The 26,803-nt window shown below is 43.5% G+C and overlaps 2 protein-coding genes across 5 annotated transcripts in view; one reads left to right on the plus strand and one right to left on the minus strand.

The window, feature by feature from the left end:
- METTL4 (methyltransferase 4, N6-adenosine) overlaps positions 1-6,800 on the minus strand; it is a 31,781-nt gene extending 24,981 nt beyond the window's left edge. For all 4 annotated transcript variants that reach the window (XM_006139033.5, XM_006139034.5, XM_006139035.5 and 1 more), the window contains exons 1-2: positions 6,598-6,800; positions 5,016-5,505 (exon numbers count right to left, since the gene is read on the minus strand). In XM_006139033.5, coding sequence (XP_006139095.3) covers positions 5,016-5,432 — 417 coding nt within the window. In that variant the 5' untranslated portion in view covers positions 5,433-5,505; positions 6,598-6,800. The remainder of the gene's footprint in view (positions 1-5,015; positions 5,506-6,597) is intronic.
- A 515-nt stretch (positions 6,801-7,315) lies between these two features.
- The window catches only part of NDC80 (NDC80 kinetochore complex component), a 33,020-nt gene continuing 13,532 nt past the window's right edge, over positions 7,316-26,803 (plus strand). Inside the window, exons 1-12 of the mRNA XM_075920919.2 lie at positions 7,316-7,837; positions 9,237-9,366; positions 9,798-9,904; positions 11,898-11,984; positions 12,653-12,776; positions 12,918-13,090; positions 14,679-14,781; positions 16,071-16,157; positions 20,604-20,697; positions 23,007-23,113; positions 24,440-24,584; positions 25,370-25,575. Coding sequence (XP_075777034.1) covers positions 7,746-7,837; positions 9,237-9,366; positions 9,798-9,904; positions 11,898-11,984; positions 12,653-12,776; positions 12,918-13,090; positions 14,679-14,781; positions 16,071-16,157; positions 20,604-20,697; positions 23,007-23,113; positions 24,440-24,584; positions 25,370-25,575 — 1,455 coding nt within the window. The 5' untranslated portion in view covers positions 7,316-7,745. The remainder of the gene's footprint in view (positions 7,838-9,236; positions 9,367-9,797; positions 9,905-11,897; positions 11,985-12,652; positions 12,777-12,917; positions 13,091-14,678; positions 14,782-16,070; positions 16,158-20,603; positions 20,698-23,006; positions 23,114-24,439; positions 24,585-25,369; positions 25,576-26,803) is intronic.

The following is a 26,803-nucleotide window of genomic DNA, read 5'->3' on the forward strand; positions in this document are numbered from 1 at the left end:
CTCTTGCCATTTAAATGGCCAAAGGCACATTCTACCAGCATTCTAAAGCCACTGGTCTTCGTCCCATAGCTTCCCACAGCTGCATAACTACGTGGTGCTACCAGTCTGTGCTTGTTTCCCAGGACCAGAATCAGTGTTACACTGTGTCAGCATGCCCGACTGCTGCTAGCATATGCCAACTGCTCCATTCAATAGGTTCCTGCATGTCTGTATGCGAGGCCTCCTAATATTTTTCCTCACACAGACAGCTGCTGGCTGGGCTCTGGACAAACCGCATGATACTACAGAAGGTGTTTGCAATGCTTGCCGCAGCAGCGTGCAGCTGAACAGGTCCATGCTTGCCATGCTACGACGTATATATGGATAACCAAAGGAAAAAAAGGCATGAATTGATTGTTTGCCGTTGCTGTCAAGGAAGGAAGGAGGTAAGTGTATCATGGGAGGCTGATGACATACCCAGAACCATTCATGACAATGTTTTTGTCCCATCAGGCACTGGGAGCCTAACCCAGAATTCAAATGGTCAGCAGGAACTGTGGAATGGCTACCCACAGTGTATCGCTGTGTGGATCATTGGTAGACACTGTAATGGAGATGCACACTGTAGACCAAACATGTATAGTGAGAACATGCACCTCTGACCTTATAAAATCAGATGCTAAATGTCGATCTCAATAGAGCTGACCTAATTTCATAGTGCAGACATATCCTGAGATTCTACTGTAAACACCCTATTACCTATTCAACAAGGAGTCTTGGGGCACCTTAAAGACTTATTTGGGCATAAGCTTTTGAGAGTAAAAACCACTTAATCTTACACATACTTTAGTCTTACTTCCTTAGTCTTTCAGGTGCCACAGGATTCCTCGGAGTTTTTGCAGATAAAGACTAATATGCAGAGTGGAAAAAAAAGTCATCAGTAAAATAGTAAAGTTCTCATTTAAAAATAACAGTTACAATTAAATCTGATCACAAACATGCTATTCCTATACTTACAGTCTAATGGCTCTAGTCTATCCAGCCTGGAAACCAGTTCTTGCTCCTTGAAAGTTCTAGGCTTTCAATTTTTGTTAGTCTGCCCAGAAACATGTGGAAATATAAACACAGGCTAAATAGGATTGCTTTTGTTCTGTGCTTATGTGGTGGTGAACCTGGGCCAAGCATAGTTGAGATAGTTAAAACACTGTCTAAAGACAGAGACAACATATAGGAAAAGATGTAGGCAGCACAGAAAGGAACAGTGGAGTGGACTGGAAAGGAAAAGAGAAGACGTTATTCAGCACACACACAGCTATCTATATTCCCTTACACTTTTGCCACAGCAAAACTGCCATGGCTTTTGGGTGTAACAGAGATCTTATGTGGGACTATTTTGAAGAAATTAATTCCCTGGGTAAAAAAGGAAAATATATCAAGTGTAAACAGAGCAAGAAGATGATGCAGGGCCTAACTGCAAGAATTAAACAACACAAGGAAAACTGCTTATTGGGAGAAAATTATGCAGATATTACTGAAGAACAATGTGGATCGACTTTGCAAATGCATCATTTTTCAAGCTTCTCTCTATGCCTTGCAGAATAAGTGTGATTTAACAAGTAAATTACCAAGCTGTTTACTATGTTGGATGTTGCTAGACAAAAAAGTTTATTTTAGCTAATCCTTATGGCTTGTTTAATTAGATAACTAGACTTAGAATCTATCACTCAAGTATACGATAGAGAAAGCAGCAGTAAGAGAAATCTAGAGTTGCCAGTTTCCACTGAGCGTCAGTTCTTATTTTATATTACATAATGCATACATCTTATTTTGGAAATCATGGTCATGGACTATAATGGTGATGCCATGAGTCTTTTCCCTATTTTGCTTCAGTATCACAAAGCTTTTCTGGTTACTTGGAATCAGTTCTGCATCAAAATGATAGTAGGAATAGGGAAGATGAGAGCTAGTGGTAGAAGATTTAAGAATACCATACATTTTGTGCTCTGCGGACTTGCCTGTTAGAGTTAATAAAAATTGAAAAAAAATAAAAAAGAATTTAAGGATAGCTATCAGCTGGCAATGCAAGAGAGTACTTCAATTGCGAATGTGAAGCATTTAACATTTAAGATTTAATTTATTACAATATACATGCTATTGTGTTTGTGTGTGTGATTTAGTTCTTATCATTCCTAACGTACTACTGCTGCATCTGCAGCTTGATACAGGTACTGAGTAGTATGCACCATTTTCTAAATTAATACAAAATTATCTAAAAGAATCGCACAAAGTATATCGTCTTAGACCAGATAAAATGCTGAACTGACCTGTAAATGAACATGTTTTAAGTGATCAGATTTGCACTACTGTTTAAAGAAACATGTGAAGTAGTAATAATAGAAAACTTGGCTTAAATCAGTAAGTTTTTTTCTGGTGATTTAAATCAATGATTTAAATTGACTTTATTTAAATCAATCCACCATGTTAACATGGCTACTACTCAGACTTCAAACCTATTCACTTACTCCAGTGGACATAATGCAGAGCCACAGACATTCGGAAGAGTATAACATGATCAATGTAGAAAAGCGGTATAACAACAGCGGACAACAGAGTGTGTAAATCAAAGGTGCTTTCTTAACATATCTAAGAACATTTTCAGAAGTATAGCAATTTCTTAGACTAACAAGTTTTTATTAATTTTAATCAACTGCTTTTTAAGATGATTAAATTTTAATTTTAAGCTACATTCTTTTCAAGCTTAAATATCAACAAAGTTATGACATTTCACTTGCAGCTTTGTTACTGGTAGTTAGGCATTACCTCTATCTCCCTTTCCCCCGATCCGAGTCTTGCATTTGTAAAAAATAGTTTTTATTAATAGACAAACCAGTTATTTATAAATTGAGCAAGTTTAACCAAGAAGTGATTCAGAGTCTAACATGGAGACCAAAATTATTATTATTATTATTATTAATAGACTATAACTACTCTAAGGTTAACAAAACATCTGAAGCCCTATTACAAATCTTTCTTTTCAGTCTTTCCTTCTTCACACTGCTCTTTTGGGCTAAAATGGTCCATAATGGATTTCAGACAAAGGTACTCTTTTATAAAAGTCTGAGTAGAAATGAGCCATCCATTTTAGAAATGTTTTTTAAGAAAAAAAAATAGAGGGGCATATTCTCAGATATCACCATTTTTCATCAAGGGGTTTGGTTCAAACTAACGCATCCCGGCGCTCACTTTCACTTTCGAAACAGCTGTTGATCGGAGTAACGTGCCAGCAAGATCATGCTAATGAAGCGCGGGATATTTAAATCTCCGCTTCGCTGACTATTTCGAATGCCTACATTTGCATCCCTAGTTCAAACTAGGGTGCAAGTGTAAACATACCCTTAGAGTAGAGTCATTATTGGAGGTGCGAGGTAAAAATAACTCAAATTCATATGCAACTAATTCCCCCTCAAGAAGTTAGAAAATATTATAAATTAATTCATTAACCATGTAGTCGACAAAAATTGTGTTAACTACACGATTAGTTGATGAGGGGTAGCACTGCTGCCACTCAATCCCAGCTCCTGCCAGGTCCGGCAACTACCCCCACGGTGGCTCTGCATTACAAGTACTTGTAGTGCAGAGACACAGTGGTTAATGCCAGCTCCCAGCATGAGCTAGGACTGAGCTAGCCTGCCCGCATGCCAGCTCTTAGTGCTTGTAGTGCAGAGCCATAGCAGGGGTTGATGCCGGGTCCCAGCACAAGCCGTGACTAAGCCAGCCTACCCACATGCTGGCTCTTATTGCTGGGACCCAGCATCAAACCCCGCTGCGGCTCTACACTATAAGCTCTAAGAGCCAGTGCGCGGGCAGGCTGGCTCAGTCCCAGCTCGTGCCAGGACCTGGTATCAACACCCATGCTGGCTCTTAGTGCTTGTAGTGCTGAGCCACAGCAGGGGTTGATGCAGGGTTCCAGCACAAGCCAGGACTGATCCAGCCTATCCACATACTGGCTCTTAGTACTGGGACCTGGCATCAACTGCTGAGGCAGCTCTGTACTACAAGCACTAAGAACCGGCACGGGGGTTGATGCAGTGTGCAGGCATGAGCCAGGATTGAGACAGCCTGCCCATGTACCAGCTCTTAGTGCCAGCACCAGCATCAACCCCCACTACGTCTCTGCACTACAAGTACTAAAAGCCTGCACGGAGGTTGATGCTGGGTCCCAGCACGAGCCAGAACTGTGCCAGCCAGCCTGCATGCCAGGGGAGGGGGAGTGTTGCGTGTTTACTAGGCGGGGAGAGGGAGTGTTGGTTGATAACATTAACCAATAAGCACCTGCTTATCAGTTAATCATTTAGTTGAGTACACTATTACATCCCTATTATGTACTGCTGCTGGTGGCAGCGATGTCTTCAGAGCTGGGCAGCCCAGCTCTTAAGGCAGACCCATCGCCAGCAACAGCACAGAAGTATGGCATGGTATGGCACTGCCATCCTTACTTCTGCACTGCTGCTGGTGGGTTGCTGCATGCAAAGCTGGGCACCTGACCAACACCAGTTGCTCTCTGACTGGTCAGCTCTGAAGGCAGTGCAGAAGGGTTGCAATACCGTGACCCCCTTGAAATAACCTTGCAACTCCCTTTGGGGTCAAGACTCCCAATTTGAGAAATGCTGGTCTCCTCCATGAAATCTGTATAGTTTTGTGCTTTTATCCCAAATACCTGCTTTCACAAGGACAGATTCAATTTCAGTCTCGGACAGGTTTTTCATGATTCTGAATTTGGTTCTGCTTTAGTCATGAGCTACAAAACCCTGACATCATCTTGTTAAGGAGCTAAGTCAATCCCTATATCTAGCAAAGGCGCTTTTTTCCACACATTTTGAAATCTGCAGTGAATATGCTTCCCCACGCCCATAATTTGTGCTTTAAATTCTTTCAGGATCTATCTGAACAATTTGCAAGAAGTTGTTATGATAGACTCTTCAATGAGTAGTTACGTTATTTATAGTCTCTCCCCCCGCCCCCCGTGTAGACCATACCTTCCTAGCACTGGCAATCGAATCCCCATCACTGTTCTTGGCTCCTTTGTGTTGCTCAGTTTCATTGCCATTGTCCTTTCCATTCTTGGGACCAGCATCAGAGCTTTCTTGCTGGGACATCTCTTGAGAAGCTGAAACTATATGGGGCTTAAAAACATGAAAGAACTCTTCTCGAAAAACATATTTTGTCTTTAGTGTTGCCTCAGTTTTCTCTACTGAAGTTCCAGTAGAGTAAGTAGTAGCTACAATGGAAGAAGCAACAAGATCCTCCTTAGCAGGGGTAGAAGAAACAGGAGCAACATCAGACGCTGAAGGAACAGGGTATTCACAGGATGGGCAAACCTGGTAGCCACCCTTGTTGATGAAGGAAAGATGATCCAGTAGCCACCCAACTGACAGCTGATGCACCACAGACATCGCTCTCCTTTTCAAGGACAGTATCTTAGAAATTGGAACTGAAATTCATACTTGCTTTCTGGTTTAGATTTTCCTATAATTAATAAAACAGACTTTATAGAATTGTTTATTAAAACATTGCCTAAAGTGTGCTAGGTATTTCAAATACAAAATCTGTTGCTGACCCTACCATCCATTGTTAAGAAAATCCAGCCTTTATACTCCCTTGCCATAGTGCTCCTCATTGTATGTTTATTTCACAAGTGTCTGTATAAAATACAGAATAAATACCTAGTATGCCACAATTTCCTACTCCATGATGGCCAACTCTACAAAAACCAAGATTTTGTCTGGTTGTTGGCATAACTTCAGCTCTTCAGCCACCCTGATACCACCAGCCCATTTTGGCTAGGAGCACCTGTTGCACAGCTTTGCCTCATTCCGCTGCTCCCTATTGTAATGTATTGCCCATGACCTGGGCAACACATTGCAGTAGCATTTCAGGCAGGACCACAAATCCCACCCGTCACATCGCAGCAGCATTGTAGGGTTGCCAGGTGTCCAGTTTTCAATAGGAATGCTGGGTCAAAAAGGGACCCTGGCAGCTCCAGGTGGCACTATCGATCTGCCAATTAAAAGTCCAGTCAGGGTGCAGCAAGGGCCCAGGGCTAAGACAAACAGCTCCCAGAAGTGGCCGCCAGATGCCCAGATCCCTTTGGCCCCTAGGCACAGGGAGATCTGAGTGCTACCCTTGGACCCACGGGAGCTGCCTCAGCAGCACCCATTGATCGTGGTTGCCAACTAATGGAACTGTGGGGCCAGGCAGCGTGACAGGGAGATCATGCGGCATCTCCCTGTGCCTGGGGGGGGGGGGGGCACTTCCCAGGAGTCATGGTAAGCACCACTGGGACCCCGCATCCCATCTCCTGCCCCAGCCCAATGCCCCTCCTGCACCCAAACTCCCTCCCGGTGCACAGACCCTGCCACCCCCGCCCCCAACGCCCTACCCCAGCCCCGAACAACAAATCCCTCATCCCCGCCCCGCCCAAGAGCCCACACCCCAAGCTGCAGCCCCCGGCCCTGGAAGTGAGGGTGGGAGAGAGCGCAGCGGGACCCCTGCTCAGGAGTGGAACCCTGAGAACCCCTCCTACTGGCCCCGCCTTGTGCCCCGGGAAGCTTCACTCACCAGACAGATTCCAGAGCCCACTGGGCGCAGCCATGTTGTCGTACGGACCCAACGTCTGTCAGCGTGTCGTTCCCCAACTTCCGCGGAAGCGCGACCGTTGTGACTGCGAGGGAAGCCGAGGCCAGTGAGATGTTTGCGTTTTGATTTTCCAACGCTGTTGCTAGTAGACCCAAGACCGGCGGGGGGAGCGGAAGTGAGGTCATCACTGTCGCGCCGTGTGCTCTGCGCCAATGGCAGCGTCTCCCAGCGTGGGTCGGGCGCAGAGCGCATGACGGCGAGTGACGCAAGCAGCTGGCGGGTGGATTTGAAATTGGGAGGGGAGGAAGCAAAGTCGCGGCGGCAGTAACGACAAAGAGTGAGCGAGCGGCAGGGCCGGGGCGGGGAGGCGGCGCCCCCTGGGGCACCTGGCGGGCGGGGTCGGGGCAGGAGCCTCCTTCGCGCTCTGGGGTGGCCCTGCCTGGGGAGGGGGACGTGGCGCGTAGCCGGGCGCTGACAGGTCTTGTCGCCGCCTCGCTGGTCCCGGGGAGCCGCTGTTCCCCTCCCCCCGCGCTAGCTGCGTGCCCTGGTCTGCAGGCCGAGGGCGGGAGGAGACGCCGCGGGGAAATTCGGCCGCTGCCTAGTTCGGCCTGAATGTCGCAGCCAACAGCTGCCTCCAGGCAACGCGCGCGCCTGCTGCAGCAGGGAGATCGCGCCGGGCAAGGGTGAATCTCCGGGCTTTATAGTAAAGTGGGATGCGGGTCCGCCACTGACTTGGAGCTCTCTGAGGTGCCCAGTGACAGGGTCTGGATATTGCAGAGAATGCTCTTGGAGTGAGGCTGTGGTGCACCTAATGCTAACTTGAAAGGTGGGGGTCTCAAACTCATGGCCCAGGGGCCAACTACAGGCTGGAGTGTAATCACAATCTGGCCTGGGAGTGCTGGGGTCCCCGTCCCCCCAAGGAGTGCAGTCTGTCCCCATCCCTCCAAGCTCCACCACCTCCTCCACATTGCACCCCACCCCATGAGGGATGTGGCCTTGGGTGTTGTTGGGGGGGCGGGGCAGTGTTGACTGCTGCTACCACCCCGTAACAGACCACCTTTGGGACTGTGTCTTTTAGTGGATGGGATGCAAGGGAGGGGCAGAAGAGGGGTCAGTTTGGAGGATGAGGGATGAATATGCTCCCCAGCCACCCTCCTGGCCAAATTGTGAATATGTTCTTCCCCATACATTGGACCGTGAGTTTGAGACCCCCAGCTCTAAGGTAAGAATGGGACTGCCAGAGTCAGGAAAGTGCCTCGGTTGTTGAAATGTTGGTGTTGTCCTGACGCTGATGCTCATCTACAACCACTTTGCCTGACTAACCCACCACAGTGACCTGGATCAGTTGCACGGGTGTGGTATTCCTGCTGAATATCAAAAAAATCATAGATTCATTAGACACTAGGTTTATGTTTCATTATGTTTCATTACAACAATCTGTAGCCCAATAACCCTCATTTGACTTACGGCTACAAAAGTGTTAACTGTCCATTATAAATCATCTCTTACAAAATGTGTTAACTAAGGATGTGATAATGTAAATGGTCAACCAATAAGCCTAGGCTCATCAGTTAACCTTCACAATTACAAGCAGCCCCCCATACCCTGTGCTGCTGCCTCTGAGCTCTCCACGAGTACCAGCTCCTTCTTATCTCCCTCCCCCTCTCCCCCCTCTGATACAGAGACAAGACAGGGGGTGAGGCAGGAGGCTCCATGGGAGCTACCCTGTGCTCCTTCCCCCCCCCCCCCCCACATGTGTAAACATGTAATGGCTGACATTTTCAGCAGTTACATGTTTACCTGAATGCACACATTTTAACATCCCTAGTTTTAACATCTCATGCTAAACAACATGTTCCCCTTTATAATTTTGCTGTGACACTCAGGTTATCTTTCCCAGGCCTGAAGAAGAGCTTTGGGGATCTCAAAAACATATCTCTTTCACCAGCAGAAGTTGGATTAATAAAAGATATTATCACGCCCACCTTGTCTCTCTAATATCCTGGAACTAACACTACATCCCACAATTATGGATGTAAATAACCATTAAAATAGTTAACTGTTAAACCAGGGGTGGGGTGGGGTGGGATAGGGGCCAACGACCCACAGAAAAATCAGTCAGGGGGATGCAAACAAGTGAGGGGAAAAAACCCTCACTGACGTGGCCCCTGACTGAGGCGAAAGACACTCCCCACATTCCCCTACCACACCAGAACCTAGGGGGATCCAAGCTAGTAGATTCTGTGCGCTCCAGCCCTGTGGTGGAGCAGTAGGGGGACTGGAGCGCCAGCGCAGACTCCCCAATGCTTAAGGGACCCTGATCCTCGGGGGCCAGTTCCAGTCCAGCCCTGGGGCCTTATGTTCCCTACCACTGTGTTAAGTGGATAAAATTATGCTGTTTAACCAGTTAACTGTTGGCAGGCAGATGGCAGCCAGGGCTGGGTTCCCATCCACCCTTCCAGGCCATGTCAGAGCGGCCGGGACCTGCCTGATGTCCTGCTGGAGTCCTGCCTGGACCAGCAAAGCTGAGGCCGGGATCCCACCGGCCCAGGTCACTCAAGTTGGGCCGGGGTCTTGCCGGCCCCACTCTAGCTCAGCTGGTGTCCCTCTTTGCCATCCAGGGCTGAGGTCTCACTGGCCCGGACTGCTCCAGTGCAACTGAGATCCTACCATCCCCGGCAGCACGCAGCCAGCTGGATTGAGCCAGGGCTGCTTCAGCCCGGTGCAGTTGGCCAACCAACTGGTTACCTGGTAAGCATTCGAATAAGTTATTTACTGGGTAACCAGCTAAATAGTTGATTATTATATCCCTAACCACAATGGCAACATAATTCATTTAAATGTTTAATACTGTTATCATTGGCCTTTAGCATTAGTGTGCCACTAAGGTGAATGAAGGACATCATTCCTTCCCTAGTGCTTGTTTCAGTGTCTGTCTGCAGGCTCAGGCAGTACATATTTGGGAAATGTACTTTGCAAATATAATGATTACTAATTTTTTTTCTTAAACTAAACTTCAATTTCTTGAGGAATAATAGGGCCATCAGATAGTTGCTGGTCCAACTTAACAACCCACACTAATTCAGTTCAGCCCCTGCACATACTGGCTGTGATGTTAAAGAATGATAATGTTCCTTGATACTGTGACTATTTCTCTTCTATCAGCATAATTTACCTTGTAGTTAAAAATGCGGCGCAGCTCAAGTACCAGTGGTAGCAGTGGCCGGCAATCCATGATGCCTCTGAGAGTGCAGGATACCAACAAAATGGGTCTTCATACACCTCAGGCGTAAGTGTTACTGATCAAGTCATTAAAAGTTAACTGGTAAGCATCACCCTAAATGAGTAATGTTTACTGGTTCTGGTTAACTGCATTAGGATCTGGACAGCTCCTCACCCATGCCGGGCAAGGGGCTGCTCCAGCCCTGCGGGCACCCAAGGCAGGCAGGGGCACCAGAGCAGCTCTTGTCTATGGTGGGCCCAGCCCCTCTGCCACAGGTTACACACTGGTTCCCCAGGAGAGGAGTGGTCAGCCCTTGCCAACCCTGCTCCCGGGGAAGTGGCTTTAGCGGGATCGGCAGCACTTGCTGGCTCTGCTTCTGGGGAGGAGGCTTTGCTGCAGCAGGCAGCCCTGCTCCCTGGGAGGCTTCACTGTGGGCTCTGCAGTATAAAGCTTATTTAAGCTTTATGTTGCAGAGCCTGCAGCATGTAACCACTAGGAATTTTAAACAAATGTTTACATCCCTAGTAAATACCTAATTAAAAAGTTAACTAGTTAAAAAATATCATTTTAATTGTTTAACTGGTTAACTGTGGAGTGCTGCCCCAGCCAGTCAAGCCCACCTTGTCACGACTGGGGTCCTGCTAGCCAGGGGACTGCTCCCACCCAGCTGGGTCCAACGCAGCTGAGGGGCTGTTCTTGCTGGGCCCAGCCCTCTGGTTAACTAGTTACTGGGTAAACATGCTGGTAAGGCTAATGCTTACCAAGTAACTGGCTAACTGGTAAACCTTTTACATCCCTAAATTCCACTGGGTTAAGTATGTCTAAATGTCTTTAGGGTCAGATCCATAAGCAATAATTTGTATAATGTGATTAATTTTAATACCATAATTTGTGTGTTCATGCAAATATATAGTTCTTTGGGAGCTAAAACTTTGTTTTCCATGTGACTAAAATTTCATATTTTAACTTTTTTTGTTGCATTATCAAGAACAGAACACCTGACAGCAGTGTTTTTATATAATTGACAGTTTCCTAAGAATATATTTAATGGTCAGTGACACCAAGAAGCTATTCAGTCTAAAAGACTTAGTCTAGCTCAGCATGCATGAAAATTGGTACTTTAAAAAAATTAGTTTAAATGCTGGTTTATTTTTTAAAAATTTAAAATTGTCAACTTGTGCTAAGGTGTAAACGTATTATCTATTACAATAATTTAAATTACATGCAAAAAATAATACTAAGCAATATTTGTTTTATTACCATTTTTTAAAGAATGTTCCACTAGTTCAGTGGCTTGTCAACCAGTACATGTTGAAGTAGACGTTTCCTTTTATGCGGGTGTAGAGAGAGATTTTCTTTATTTCAGTTTATTCCGTTAGTTCAATGTAAAGAAACCAGATGGATTTTGAAGCTGGAAAGCTTATCTTCTTTTCCTTATCTAAAATAAAAAAGTTGATGTAAGAAAATATCTAATAGTTCTAAAATTTTTCAGGGCACAGTGACCGGAAACAATTCGTTCAATTCACTAACTATTGATAATACATCCTTTTTTTTTAAATCAATCAGTTTTAAATGCAAATCACATTAACTTTTTTGATAAACATTTTTTTCTTGTGTACCCAGCGTATTTAAAGTGGTTTAATAAAAAAGTAAATGCCAGTTTTGTGCATTTTAAACTTAATTTGAATTTCCACCCAAGTGGAGTTTAACACATTTGCAAGTACAAAATTAATCTAATAAATATCAGTCACCATTTCTAGCATAGTAAAAATGTCAAATTTAATAATCTGCATAAAGGTATCTTAAGCTATGTAATTGCTTAAATAAATGTACATAATGGTTACCAGTCAATGAAAATTAGCCTTTCTTTAAGATAGTAATTAAAAAGTACAAATGACAAATGTAATTAAAATCAATGATTTAAACTGAGGGTTACTGTTTGCTGATTTAAATCATTATTAAAATCAGTTACTTAAATTCATCTGCTGTTATTTGTGCTGTAGTTTTCTTAAGTGAAGGTGAATTATTGTAATAACAGCAACTTACACATTTTTTTAAGGCAAGACAGAACAACCTTTGGGAAGCTGAATATGAATAAGCCTACATCTGGTGCTTCAGAAAGAAAAGTCAGCTTATTCGGTAAAAGGTACTGATGATAGGGCTCTATATGGTAAATGTAAAACGTAATTGAACAGCTTGTTAAAGATCTCTGCCATTTGTTTTCCCTAAACAGATTTCTGTTGGGGGATTTGAGGCAGCTTCATAGCTCCATCTCTCTCCTCAAAATAATTGAGCAGTATGGAGCTCATGTACCTGTTCAGATCATTAACTTCTCTTCAGAAGCCACAGCAAGGGAGATGGAGCAGAAAAAATCTTTAGTTGGCTGTACTGCTCTGCTCCCACATGGTTTTTTTTTTTCGTTGATCAGAGTTAGGGATAATAAGCTAGATGATGGGGACCACTAAAAACTTCCATGATAGGATGAGAGTAAGGAAGATAACTATATATTTTCAAATCTTGGAATAAGGTTTATAACTGTTTATTTTGGCTATTAGTCCAATTAACTGTTGTTATTCAGCTAGTATCAAAGGGCTTGGTCTACATGGAGACATTGACCAGCATAGATATTGCTCAATAATTTATTCTGTATTAACTATTTCAGAATAACTTCCTGTATGGATACCCTGTTCAGGAATACAAATGATGCAGCAGAGTAATTATTCTTTAATAAAAGTGATTAAGTGAAAATAAAAGTAAATAAGCTTAGGAACCCAACAGTTATGGTCTACATGTATCTAAACTTTTTGTTTCTAGAACTAGTGGCCCTGGAGGTTCACGTAACAGTCAGTATGGTGTGTTTGGTACAGAAAAGATCAAGGATCCCAGGCCACTTCATGACAAGGCATTTATCCAACAGTGTATCCGGCAGCTCTGTGAGGTATTTTGCTACTTTCTTTAAATGTTTGGTGTAAGTCATAAATGGTGCTAATCAGAATCTACCTTTTTCGTTTGCCTCACTCCTAGCTTTTGTCTAGAACCTACCTACCCCCACTCACAATATGTATATATCTTTTCTCAGTTTCTTGTAGAGAATGGTTATGCCCATAATGTGTCCATGAAATCACTCCAATCCCCATCTGTTAAGGACTTCTTAAAGATCTTCACATTTATCTATGGCTGTCTGTGCCCGTCGTATGAGCTTCCTGATTCTAAGTTTGAAGAAGAAATCCCCAGAATTTTTAAAGAGCTTGGGTATGCATCAGGAATTCATTCTTCTCAATTTCTTATTGTAAAAGGGTGTGGTAAAACTTAAAATGGGACAGTTTAAATTCCCTCCCATTGTTGTTTGTTTTGTTTATGGGGTGGCTTGTTGGGCACAGAGGGTTTATTTGGAGTCATTACATTCATGCTGGACAGTAACCTGTAGAAATCTTAGCTGTTGCTTGGAAATAGAAGTACATCCAATGTTTTCCAAAAATCTTAAATGTTAGAAGTATCCAAATTTCCAAGTTTATGGGTCAGTGTGAACTGCATTTGACTCCTGTGGTGCCTGGTGCTAGTATCAAAGTGAAGATTACACTCAACTCATATTGATATCTTTCATTCAAGCATGTCCGCCATGTCAATCAAACAAGGCTTTTGGTTTGTGGTATCTAGTGCAAATTTTGAAAAGATGGGTGCTCTCTGAGGAGCCTTACATTTGCATTTAAAACACTTTGGCATGCTTTACCAGCAAAACCTTTTCAGCCCATTGTGTTATAAATCTCAACTAATCTTGTGTGGCTACTATCTAAAATCAGAACAAAATGGACACTTTTCCACACTGAATTTTAGAAGTTTTACAAAGTATGTCTATATTTGTTACATATTTATGAACTTTCTCAATGTCAAATTTGGTCAGAATTTAACTCCCAGTATTATAATTTCAACCTAGGATCTGAAATCTGTGCTATTTTTGCCCAATATCACATGATCTTAAGTTCACAGTAACTTTTGCAAGCTAGTCTTGCATCTAGAGAGACCCAGAGTGAGATTTTTGTTTAGTGGGAACTTGGATGTTTTTCTCCTGCTTCTCTTGGCCAGTTGGTTAGGAGTGTATGGGCTTCAGACCCACCTCTACCATCCCTACCCCATCAGGAATGTGATGATGGTGGAGGTGGTCAGGTGGAAGATAGATCAGTACTTCACAAGTTGGAATCCTTTTTTCCTTCCTCACCTCATCATCCTCTTTACCTCCTTTCATAGCACCTATTTAAACTGTGCTCTCTCTCTCTCTCTCTCCTTCCTCCCTACCCCCCCCCCCCCACTTCCTAATAGCATGGCTATGCATGTCTCTCTTCTCAAAGTAGCTTAAGAAGGAGAAAGGGAAGAATCATTGTGAGTGGGGAGGTGCCAGTTGCGGGGAGACAGCAGCACAGGAGAGTCAAGATCAAGAATTGCCCCAGCACCAGACTAGAAAGAGAAAAATGGGAGGGACTGTTCAGCAATTTGGGGAATAAATGGGAGTTGTGGAAATAGTTTGAAGACACCCATCCTGGCTCCAATATTGCCCTTCTCTATGCAACAAACGTCCACCTCCTCACTCCAGAAGACATTAAACTCCTGTCTTTGTTAGCTGAAATATTCTGCTATTGGAACTTAGCTGATTTTTTTTCTTTTTGATGCATAATGTAAAATAGAATCTACATTGCTCTTCTGTAGCTGCTCATAGAAGCACATGTTTGCTTTTGTTGGTAGGGTGAGCATCAGGGTGTATTTAAGAATGACATTTTGTGTAGTAAGGGTATTTTTGCCAAAACAAAACTTATTTGAGAATTATTCTGACTCTTCTTCCTTATAGGTATCCCTTTGCATTGTCAAAAAGCTCTATGTACACAGTGGGGGCTCCACACACCTGGCCTCAAATTGTAGCAGCCTTGGTTTGGCTAATCGATTGTATCAAGGTATTATCTGACTTCACTAAGCAGAATAATTTTGTTTTCATGGATAGAATGTTTTAGCCTAGAACATTAGTATCACAAGAGGTATCTTAATGAGTGACTTTTGAAAGAGCCCAACCACTACAATAAGGAAGCAAAGAAATTGCCAGATGACATTTTAGTTGTGATGTAACTTATGATCTAGACTTCAGCCTTTTTTTATAATGCAATATAAGATGACTTGATTTTAATATTCTATTTAAACTTTGTGTTAAACAAACTTGTCATGTTGATTAATACCTATGCTGAAGCAAGGTAGCTATCTGGAAATAAAGATGAAATATATGAACACTTTATGTGGCCTGAATTCTAAGAGTGTATGAAATATCAGCTTCTGAGGAACTTTCCTTTTGCTGCTGGTAACCTTAGCCATCTACTTTAGTTTATCAAATTTAAAAGGATGGGATATTTCAATAGAAATGTAGGAACACCTGTCCCACAATGGGATGTGTGTGCCTATGTTATTTAAACATTCTTGAAAATCAAACCCTAAAGCTTCCAGTATTTATGGTTGCAAAGATACATTTGGCTTTACATTCAGAAGTTTAAATGATACAATTTTGTCATATGGAATTTCCAGACAGTTCTTCTGCCTGTCTTGCTATACTTAGGGCTCATCTAGACTACATCCATCTTTCAATAGAGGGATGTAAATTAGGCAGATTGAAAGTGCAAATGAAATAGGGATTTAAATATCCCACGCTTCATTTGCATAATCGCATCCCAGCTGTCTTTCAAAAAAGGGTATTTTGAAAGTGAAGCCGCAGTCTAGACGCAGTTCTTTCAGAAAAAAAACCCTTTCTCAAAAGATCCTGTACTCCTGAAAAAATGAGGAGTATGGGATCTTTTGAAAAAGGGTGGGTTTTTTTGGGGGGGGGCGGGGTTTGAAAGAACCATGTCCAGACTGCGGTTTCACTTTCAAAATACCCTTTTTTGAAAGACCGCTGGGACGCGATTATGCAAATGAAGCACGTGATATTTAAATCCCCGCTTTATTTGCACTTTCAATCTGCCTAAGTCTAGACAAGCTCTTAGTAACATAACATAATATAGCAGAATTTAACAAAACTGGTTTTTTTGGTCTGCTGGTATTCAGAATCCAATACCCAAAAAACAAACAAACCTGGTCCAGTGCTGCTAGCATTCATGGACTTCTTCTTAAAATTAATGTGATACTCTAATCAAGGAACTGGTACAGGTCTTCCCAGACTGGATTACTATTTAACTTCACATGCCATTAATTCCCTTTTTAGTTGTATTCTGCCATAAGGGAAAACACACCATTTGATGAAGGACAGACCTGGGAAGGAGAAACAGAAGATGGAATTGTACATAATAAGGTACCATAATAGTTTACAAGTGACTATAGTAACTGTTCATCTAGAGCGGTCATCCCCAAAATTTTTAGGGTTAGCATGGCTGTGACTCTGGGGGCTGACTGACAGGGGACTCGGGGGCTGCATCTGGGACCAGGAGTGGAACCCTGGGCAGGGACTGAAGCAGGGGGCAGGGCTGGGGCCGGATGCAGAGCTTCAGCTGGTTGGCTGGGGGAGGGGCCAGAGAGGAGCTGGAGCAAACCAGGATTGAGTGGCACTCCCTCCAAGCACCCGTTCTGGGCTGGCCCTGCTATACCCTCCTTAATGTTTTTGTGCATCACCCTAGGAGAACATTCCCTACAGTTTGGGGATCTCCAACCTAGAGTGTGAAATACAGGCAGTCCCTGACTTACGCGGATCCGACTTATGTCGGATCCGCACTTACGAACGGGGCTTTTCTCGCCCCGGAGCTCGTGGGCAGCGGGACCGCCCAGAGCGCAGTGGTCCCGCCACCGTGTCCTCCGGAGAGAGAAAAGCTGCTCCGGGTCTCCCTGGTGTGCTGGGGGGGACTCCCCAGCACAACAGGGAGACCCGAGCAAAGCCGCACAGGCAGCAGGATCCCACTGCCCGCGTGGCTTTGCTCCATTGCCCCGGAGCAAAGCCGCACAGGCGGCGGGGTCCCCCGCCTCTGCAGCTTTGCTCCTGTCTCCCTGCTGTGCACAGCTAATGCACAGTAGGGAGACAGGAGCAAAGCCGCAGAGGCGGGGACCCTGCCGCCTGTGCGGCTTTGCTCCGGGGCAAAGGAGCAAAGCCGCACAGGCAGCGGGGTCCGCCGCCTGTGCGGCTTTGCTCGGGTGTCCCTGCTGTGCTGGGGGGGACTCCCCCCCAGCACAGCAGGGAGACAGGAGCAAAGCCGCAGAGGCGGCGGGACCTCTGCGCCTCCACCGCTTTGCTCGGGTCTCCCTGGTCTGCTGGGAGAGGAGGGGGTGCAGCTAGTGCGCCCCCCCGCCCCGAGCAGACCAGGCTTTTGTTGCAGGACGCCTGGGGTAGAGCAGCTGGGGTGCTGCCAGGTTGGTCCTGCGGGGACCTACCCAGCAGCGCCCCAGCTGTTCTGTCCCAGGAGTCCAGATTCAGCCGCTGTTGAAACTGATCAGCGGCTGATTCCAGGAAGCCGGGGGCAGAGCAACTCTGCCTAGGGCTTCCTGTAGTCAGCCGCTGATCAGTTTCAGCAGCGGCTGAATCTGGAGCCAGTTCCGACTTACATACAAATTCAACTTAAGAACAAACCTATAGTCCCTATCTTGTACGTAACCCGGGGACTGCCTGTATACTGTCATAAGACAATGTATATAACTAAGTGAAATTTTAAGCTAGATTAATTCAGTTTTCTGTTTTCTTGATCAGGCTCACATCTTTAATGCTATTTTCAGGAAGTAATTGATACAATATAAATTAGCTTAATAAAAGTAATAGTTTGTACTAGTGTCTCCTTTATTTTTTTACGTGCAAGATTATACTATGTAAAGTGCATGAGCTTTATTGTATTGTCTTGATTATTGGCCGAACTGTTTACCTCAACCCAAATAATTTTTTAAAATAAAATACATTTCTTAGAATAGGTAGTCATCCTTCTTTTATCTGGATACTGGCAAATTAGAGCTAAAACTGCTTCCCAGAATGTGGTGATTAATAGTCACAAGTGTTTCATTTCTGGGTGGAAACTGTTTATTAAATTAAAACAGGAATCCTTTGTGTTGGATGATTCTGTATCACTCCGTGCTTCTACAGGAGAACTTCCGAGGAGAAAGGGGGGGGGGGGGTCATCCTGCTTTTAATTTTCTTCTCTTGGTAAGGCCTAAAATACTTCCTCTTTTTGGAGCTTCATTCTTATTGTGTTAAACTGAAATACTGTCCTCAACAGTGACTCATTTAAAAAAGTAGCGTTTCTTTCTCATGGGCTGACACTTTGCAGGATTGTGCGGCATCTTGCTATTACCTGCCTTTAGCATGAAGTAGTCTTGTCTGCTGTGAATCAGTTTCCTGATTCCACTATCCTGTGGCAATACAAGCACTGCTTTCCAGGCTTCCCTAGGCCTTCATTTCTTTGTATAGGTTAGATAGAAATACGCACACACCAACATCCAAGCATCCCTCTGAAGTGTACAGCCCCTGAATACTAACAGAACTAAGCACTCTCTAGATCACAGATGACCTAGACAGTGCTTAGTATTGCTGGGAGGGCAGGACTACCTTCCCACTTAACCCACAGTACCCATATTAATTGTGAAAACAAGAACAAGTTTGTTCTCTGATAATAAAGATTCAAACGATAGTAAGGCGATTGGAAATATGGCTATACGCAAAACAATAATAACATGCCTTTTAGATCTTTACCTAACTCATGAGACAGTCTCTTTCTGCTAAGGGAATGCATAGTCCAAGTCCTTAAGAATTTTCAGCCAGGATGGCTGAGATTTCCCTTTCATAAAATCAAGTCTTCTAGCACCGTGACTTTACTGATTAAAAGATACCTGAGTGTGTCTCTGCACCCCCAAGTATAACAGACCTAACTTTTGATATTTTTTATCTGAAAACAGGGTTCCTCATTGGCCGTCATTTCTCCATTCCCTCAACACCTTTCCATTTCCAGTAGTTGCCAAACCTTCAGGATTGTCCTGGAGTCTCCAGGAATTAAAGATTAATCTTTAATTAAAGATTGTTGTGTTAAGAAACCTCCCAGAATAGGCCCAACTCTTAACACCATTTACCTCTTCCTATTCTCTTCTAAAGTCTCCACAAGTTCTTCATTAGCATTTGAATCAACTTGCCAATAGACTTCTATTGTGAGACACTGGATATAGAATGAACTTAAAAGCAATGAATGATCCTGCAACACCTTATACACTAAAAAAATGTAGATAGTATCAAGAGCTTTCATGGGCACAGTTCACTTCACATGAATGGAGCAAGAGGTCCAAGGATACAAATAAATAGCAGACAAAGATGGAGAATGGGGAGGAAAATGGGGGCGGGGGAAATCTTGTCAGTTAGAGTGTCAGTGCTAAATGAAGCTAATAGAGTGGTTTGTAATTGCCCAATACTTAGCTTTTGATGTCATTTGGGTGTTGAATAGAATGGCCCATTCAGTTCAAATTTTTTTTCAAAAAAAATTGATTAAATGTGTTAAATATACATGCAGAGGGGCATTGCAATGGTGTATTGGCCAAAATGGACAGTCTCTACGACAAAGGATTAATGGACACAAATCAGATATTTGAAATGGTAACACACAGAAACCTTTTGGGGAATATTTTAACTTACCCGGCTCTCATTAATGGATCTAAAAGTAACTATACTCTTAGAAAACAATTTCAAAAACCAGGTAGAGAGAGAAACTGCGGAACTTGCCATCATATGCAAATTTGACACATTTAACCAAGTTTTGAACAAAGACTTGAACTGAATGGGCTGTTATATTTACCCCTCCTTTTCCGCCCTATCTCTTCTCTTTTTCTGCTATTTATTTGTACCTCTGGACCCCTTGCTCCATTCATCTGAAAAAGTGGGTGTTGTGCTTGAAAGCTCATGATACTATCTACATTTTTTGTTAGTCTCTAAGGTGCTGCAGGACCATTCATTGTTTTTTCAGTTTTTTTCAGTTACAGATGAACACGGCTACCCCTCTGAGATTGGATGCAGAATGGTCAACCAATGAGATTAGTGTCTCCCAGTTCCTGTCTGGAGATGTTTGTTTCCATGTACACTATCTTTGAGTGATCTGCCTTTTAACCACAAGGCCTATAGAATATATTTTTCAGTACATATTCATAATTCCTAAAATTTCTTGTATGTACATTTGTCAATTATTATGATGGCCAATGGGGCTAGCTTTCCTTAGAAACCTTACATGACGGTCTTTTGGTGATCCCAGGAGGACCCTTTACCCTGGGCACTCTGCCAGTTGGCATCAAGTGGTCCTTTAGTCTCTCTGCAGGCTAACCCTGTATTTCAAAGCCAATCTGAATTCTTTCCTTCTTATAAAATCAATAATAAAAGTTCTGCCCAGAGTTAAAGCTATGCAGTACTTTTCAGTGGAGTTGCACAGTGTGACAGTGGGCATAAATGGATCTGTAGAATTATTAGCAATGATATAGAACCAAGAAAGAACCTTCGATGAGTTTTTGATCTTGGAGTGAGGACACAGGGCTGTCAAATGCAATGGAAAACATTGTTTTAAAAAAGCCTTTGTATATTGAACATATATGAGTTAAGATTAAGATACCAGCAGACACAATATACCACTTTCAGCTGCTCTTGAAAAAAATCTATTTTATCCACTCTAACCAAAAAGATCTGTTATCAGTTTATTAAAAGGTTCAGTTTAATTCACTTGCTGAGTGGAACTGTATATCCAGATGCTTAGAGGCTTTTGGCTCTCATTTATGCAAGCATTTTAAATTGTATTTTCAGCTTTTTATGGACTACACTGTAAAGTGCTATGAGCACTTCATGAAAGGTGGAGATACTTTTGAGGAATTTGATGCAGAAGTGCAGTCAAAGCTAAGTAAGTTTTTTTGGTTTTTGTTGGGGTTTTTTGATTGAGTGGGGGTGGAGGGACTGGTTAGTCTATATTTGGCCATAATTTGTTTCAATTAAAAGGGAAATTCTTTTCTGTAAACTGCCTACTTGCACTTAAATTCCCTGTTTCTTATTTTTAGCTCAAATTTTTAAGCAACAGATTGGATTTTTTCCCTCTGAACTGCCAACCATGAAAATTTAGCCTGGGCTCTGAGAGTTAAATGAGATTGTCTTGATCTTATGTATTATCCCCTTCCAGTAATGCAGGCCAGTTACCCTATGACGTCAGAGATACCGGTACAATCCTATATTGTCAGAGATGTTAGATGGGTGTAAGTTATTGGAATGCATTATGCAGTGCTGTTGATGTACACATGGAATGGCATTTGCTGCTCATTCTTGCATCTGGCTCAGCAGGACTGACAAATTAAAAGGCAATACAAATTTACTTTTTTCAATAAAAGGTGCAGATGTGACTGAGAACATCCAGGCAGCCGATCAGCTGAGTAAGAATGTTCTGCTTTTGCAGTCTCTTTTCAGGGTTTCCCACTATATCGCAGAGTTTCTCAAACTGTGACCTGTGAACAGTGCTGGGGGGGAACCGGCTTTTAAGATGGCTCCCACCAACTCCTGCTCCCCTGCCTTGCTGCCTCTCTCTGATAGACGCAGCAAAGGGAGGTGGCAACTAGTCAAGTCAACTAGTCGCTTACATCCATATTGGAAAGTTGTATGGTACAGCTCCTTGTTTTCACCTGCTTTACAGGCATCTAACAGAGAGCCTGTTGAAACAGCTGACAACTAGGAGAAAGCCTCACATAGACCCTAGTGGCTGCTGTTTACATAAGAACTACTCCTATATGAGTAATATGCAAATGAGGCTAAGCGTGGAATATCGCTGAGCCTCATTTGCATACCTAATGAGCCACCATTTTTTTCAGAAGAGGCTCTTGCACAAGAGGGAGCGTCTACACTGCTCTTTCTTGCGCAAGAAAAACCCTCTTGCGCAATGCCGTTACACCTATTACTTTTCAGGAGGAACGGCATTGCGCAAGAGGGTTTTTCTTGCGCAAGAAGGGGCAGTGTAGACGCTCCTTCTTGCGCAAGAGCCTCTTCTGAAAAAAATGGTGGCTCATTAGGTATGCAAATGAGGCTCAGTGATATTCCACGCTTAGCCTTATTTGCATATTACTCACGCAAGAAGCCGCGAGTGTAGACATAGCCTCAGACTAGAGCCACCAGTGGAACTGGAATTTCTTGCTAATGGAGTCATTAGTAGAGGAGACATGAATTATCACTGAGGGTGTGTCTAGACTACATGCCTCCTTCGACGGAGGCATGTAGATTAGCCAGATCGGAAGAGGGAAATGAAGCCGCGATTAAAATAATCGCGGCTTCATTTAAATTTAAATGGCTGCCCCGATCTGCCGATCAGCTGTTTGTCGGCAGATCGGGGCAGTCTGGACGCGATGCGCCGACAAAGAAGCCTTTCTTCATCGGCACAGGTAAGCCTCAAACCAGGTTTACCTGTGCCGATGAAGAAAGGCTTCTTTGTCGGCGCATCGCGTCCAGACTGCCCCGATCTGCCGACAAACAGCTGATCGGCAGATCGGGGCAGCCATTTAAATTTAAATGAAGCCGCGATTATTTTAATCGCGGCTTCATTTCCCTCTTCCGATCTGGCTAATCTACATGCCTCCGTCGAAGGAGGCATGTAGTCTAGACACACCCTGAGAGAGAATAGCCCAAACAAAAAGAGAACCAGCCAGCTGTTCAGCATGTGTGGAGAGCAAGGGAAGGGAGAAATCAAATTATTCAGACGGACATTGAAGGGAAAGAAGAGCATCATTGTTAGAGGAGCAGAGTGAGTGCCCCCATTTATCACAGTTTTTACATAAGTAATACTATTGTCCAGAGATGTTGCAGTCACATGTGGGACTATACTTGAGAAGTTGTGAGGGATTTTAGGACATGAACATTCTATAACAACTATGTGGTTCATGTATCCAAAAGTTTGAGAATCCCTGTTTACTGGAATTTGCCCCATGAGATTCTGCATGTATCTGACATGGGCAAGAATTCACTTCAATTACTTGTATATATTTTGTGTCTGTGTTCTAGATTGTGATGAGAATTAAATGAAAACTGTAACCTTTTGAAAAGCGTGTCTGTTCAAAGAATGGGTATCTAGTGTGCTGTAATAAAAGCAACTGCCAAGGCATTATTCAAGATAGATGTTCATGTTTTAGGAGAGCAACTAGTTAACTATTGAAGTCTAATTTTTTTGTTTCCTTTCAGAGGATTTGTTTAATATAGATGAATTCCAGGTGGAGGCTCTAGCAGCAGAAAATAAAAGGTTGCTTGAAGAGATTGCAAGACTAGAGAAAGAAAGGGAAAGTGAGCCGGTTAGTAAATATACACACATAAGTGAAGGGCAGCAGTTTTTTAACTTGATTTATATTGATGTTCCGGATCTTTTCTCCCATTCCTTGGAAATAATATTTCCACAACAAGGTATTGATGAGACAGCAGTAAGAATGGCAAATTGATGTGGCTATTTGATACTAGAATAAAATGGAAATTTTCTTTCACGTGTTCTAAGCAACTGTCTCTGGATATCATTAGCTCCATATCAGTTCAATGTAAGATATTATATTGCAAAGACTTAAGTCACAGTTGAGTATTGCATAGATATTTTCAAATAATGGAAGACTTTGTAATGTTCACAGTTTAGCCAATGTAAGTCTAAGCATTGTTCACCCAATAGGATTTCTCTCCAAGGATTTAATTTCCAGGAGTTCTGGGGCTAAGTTCTTTGTAAGCTGTACAGCAGGTTATCAAGGGCCACCAAGATAGGAAAAGGTGTCCCTCTCTTGACCTGGCCTGGCCCTGCTGGATCTGCCATGCCCAGGGAGCAATGCATATTATCATGGCCCTGAGCTGCTCCAGTGAAAAAGGGCTGCGGGGGGAGTCCTCTTTCCCTGACACAGCCCCAGAGCTCTCACCCCTCTGCACTCCAGGCTTTTGCCCCAACTCTGAGCCCCCCTCCTACACCTAGAACCTCTTATCCCCAGCCCCACTTCAAAGCTATCACCCCCAAACGTCACTCCACACACCCCAAACCTCTGCCTCAGCCCTAAGCCCCTTCCCATACTCTGAAGGGGGCTTAGAGGGAATACTGCTCTGGAGGGGAAAGAGTATAGGACAAGTAGCAGCAATTTATCAACATTTTGTTTTGTAAGAAAATATTATATATTTGAAAAGTTAGTTTAAGTATTTTAAATATATATTTACTGAAATGTAAATTGGTTTAGCAGTTAGGTAACTGGCAAACATACTACTTCTTTGCAAAATGTGCTTGTTTTATATTGTCCCCTTTCATGGTTTCCACCATCTGTCACATCTTGTCATAACCCTAAATTGCAACTTCTCTGTTAGTTCAGTGCTTAGCACAACTGGGCCCTTATCCTTGATTCAGGTTTCTAAGTTGTATTGTGATACAAACAAAAGTGAGAGAAACTTTTCGATTGAAATGTTGGAGGTTAATAACGCTGTTGGGAATGCCTCCTTTTTAAGGCTTTAGGCAAAATTTAAGTCAACCGTTAAATTGATAAATAAACTGAGAGCATAAAGGAATACTTCATCAGCCTAACAAAGCTGCCTATGATCTCTGCTCCTATGTGGACAAAAGTAAAAGGTTTTTTTTTTTCTCCTTCTTCTCCCCACAAAAGGATCGTTTAGTGTCATTGAGAAAATTGAAATCTTCTTTGCAAGCAGATGTTCAGAAATATCAGGCTTACATGGCTAATCTGGAGTCTCATGCAGCCATCCTTGACCAAAAAGTGAAAGGCATTAAAGAGGAACTTGAGACAGCAGGTGAGGAAGAAGCACAGTTCACAGATGATTAACCAAGCTAAAACAACTTGGTTCAGCTGCAAGAGAATTAAATATTTATTGTGTCTATCCTAATCCTACAGAAAAACTTTCCTATATAAACTCTTAACAAAACAGATTTTATTAGATTTGTAGCCACTCCGCAGGCTTTGGGGAGGGTGGATTGGGGAGATGGCAAGTGAGGATTACTTTCCAGATAAACTTATACATCATTTTAAAAAATGCATATGCTAGTATTAAGAACATACTAGTTAATCTTTTTTTTTTTAATTTTAACATCTAGAATACCAAATGAGGGGCGTTCTTCTTAATTTATAAGGGGAGCTGCACTCATAGACTTATTGTGTAAAAGGGGATACGAATACAAAAAGCTTAAGAACTCTGGTCTAGAACTAAGTTTATTCCAAAACGGAATGAAAGCATCCCTATCTTGCTTGTAAGGCATTTTGAGATTATTACATTTAGTATATACTTACTGATTTATTTTCAATATTAATATTTAATTGCCAAAATATTTGATTCTAACTTGCTTTAACTAGAAATTACCAAACCTTCTGAAATAATCACCTTTTCTTTTGCACAACATTCTAAAAGTGATAGAATAGTTGATTTGAAACACTTTAGAGAAGTTAGACCCAGGGCTCAGAAATGTCAGATATTAAATAAGGAAACCTTAAGAAAGCAAAGTATGAACTAATTTATAAAGTAGTTATAATAGTTACATGAGACTGCCATTAACTAATACAAAAACAATTTTCTAAATTCAGAAATGGAAGTTGAAGCAATGAAGCAGGAGAATGCACGCCTCCAGCACATCTTTGATAACCAGAAGTACTCAGTTGCAGATATTGAGAGAATAAATCATGAAAGGGATGAACTGCAACAAACAATCAACAAGCTGACCAAGGAACTGGAGGCAGAAGAACATCAATTATGGAATGAAGAGCTGAAATATGCTAGAGGGAAAGAGGAGGTATATAAAAGTACTACTGTTTGTGAGAGGCATTTGTCAATTTGCATCCTTAAAACTTAATTCAAGATTAATCAAAAACTGAAATTTAAGACACTATTGCCAATTAGGTCTCTAAATTAATTTAATAATGGCAAAAATGTTTCTTCTTATTACAAGCAGTCCCCAAGTTACACGGATCCGACTTATGTCGGATCCGCAGTTACGAATGGGGTTTGCTCCGCCGGCAGCGGGACAGCCGACCAGGGAGACGGGGAGCAAAGTCAGGGAGCACGCGGGCAGCGGACAGCCCAGACGCGCCACGGCTGTCCCGCTGCCGGCATCTTCAGAGGCTTTGCTCCCCCTCTCCCTGGTCTGCTGGTCTCCAGCAGACCAGCACACCAGGGAGACGCGGAGCAAAGCCGTGGAGGACCCGGGCGGCGGGACCGCGGTGCTTCTCGATCCGCCACCCGCGTCTCCCTGGTCTGCTGGGGGAGAGGGGGCGCAGCTAGTACGCCCCCCTTCCCCCCCCCCCAGCAGACCCGGCTTTTCTCCGGACGCCTGTGGTAGAGCAGCTGGGGTGCTGCCAGATGGTCCTGCAGCGCCGCTCTGGGCGCTACTGGACCAACCTGGCAGCACCCCAGCTGCTCTGCCCCAGGCGTCCTGATTCAGCCGCTGCTGGTCAGTTTCAGCAGCGGCTGAATCAGGACGCATGGGGCAGAGGAGCGGCGCTACTGGAGCAACCCAGCGGCACCCCAGCTGCTCTGCCCCAGGCGTCCCCAAGTCAGCCACTGCTGAAACTGACCAGCGCTGACTACAGGAAGCCCGAGGCAGAGTTGCTCTGCCCCGGGCTTCCTGGAATCAGCCGCTGATCAGTTTCAGCAGCAGCTGACTTGGGGACGCCTGGGGTTCTTAAGTTGAATCTGTATGTAAGTAGGAACTGGCGTCCAGATTCATCCTGTTGAAATTGATCAGAGGCTGATTCCAGGAAGCCCGGGGCAGAGCAACTCTGCCTCGGGCTTCCTGTAGTCAGCCGCTGGTCAGTTTCAGCAGCGGCTGAATCTGGATGCCAGTTCCGACTTACATACAGATTCAACTTAAGAACAAACCTACAGTCCCTATCTTGTACGTAACCCGGGGACTGCCTGTAATCTGTTTAAAGAGTCTATATTTATTCTTATCTTGAACAAACACATTTTTTGCCGCCTTCTCCTTTCAAATGGAATGGAAATGTCTTTTCAAGTACATGTGC

This window comes from Pelodiscus sinensis, chromosome 2 (assembly GCF_052426305.1).
Source record: "Pelodiscus sinensis isolate ZL-2025 chromosome 2, ASM5242630v1, whole genome shotgun sequence".
Taxonomy (NCBI): Eukaryota; Metazoa; Chordata; order Testudines; family Trionychidae; genus Pelodiscus; species Pelodiscus sinensis.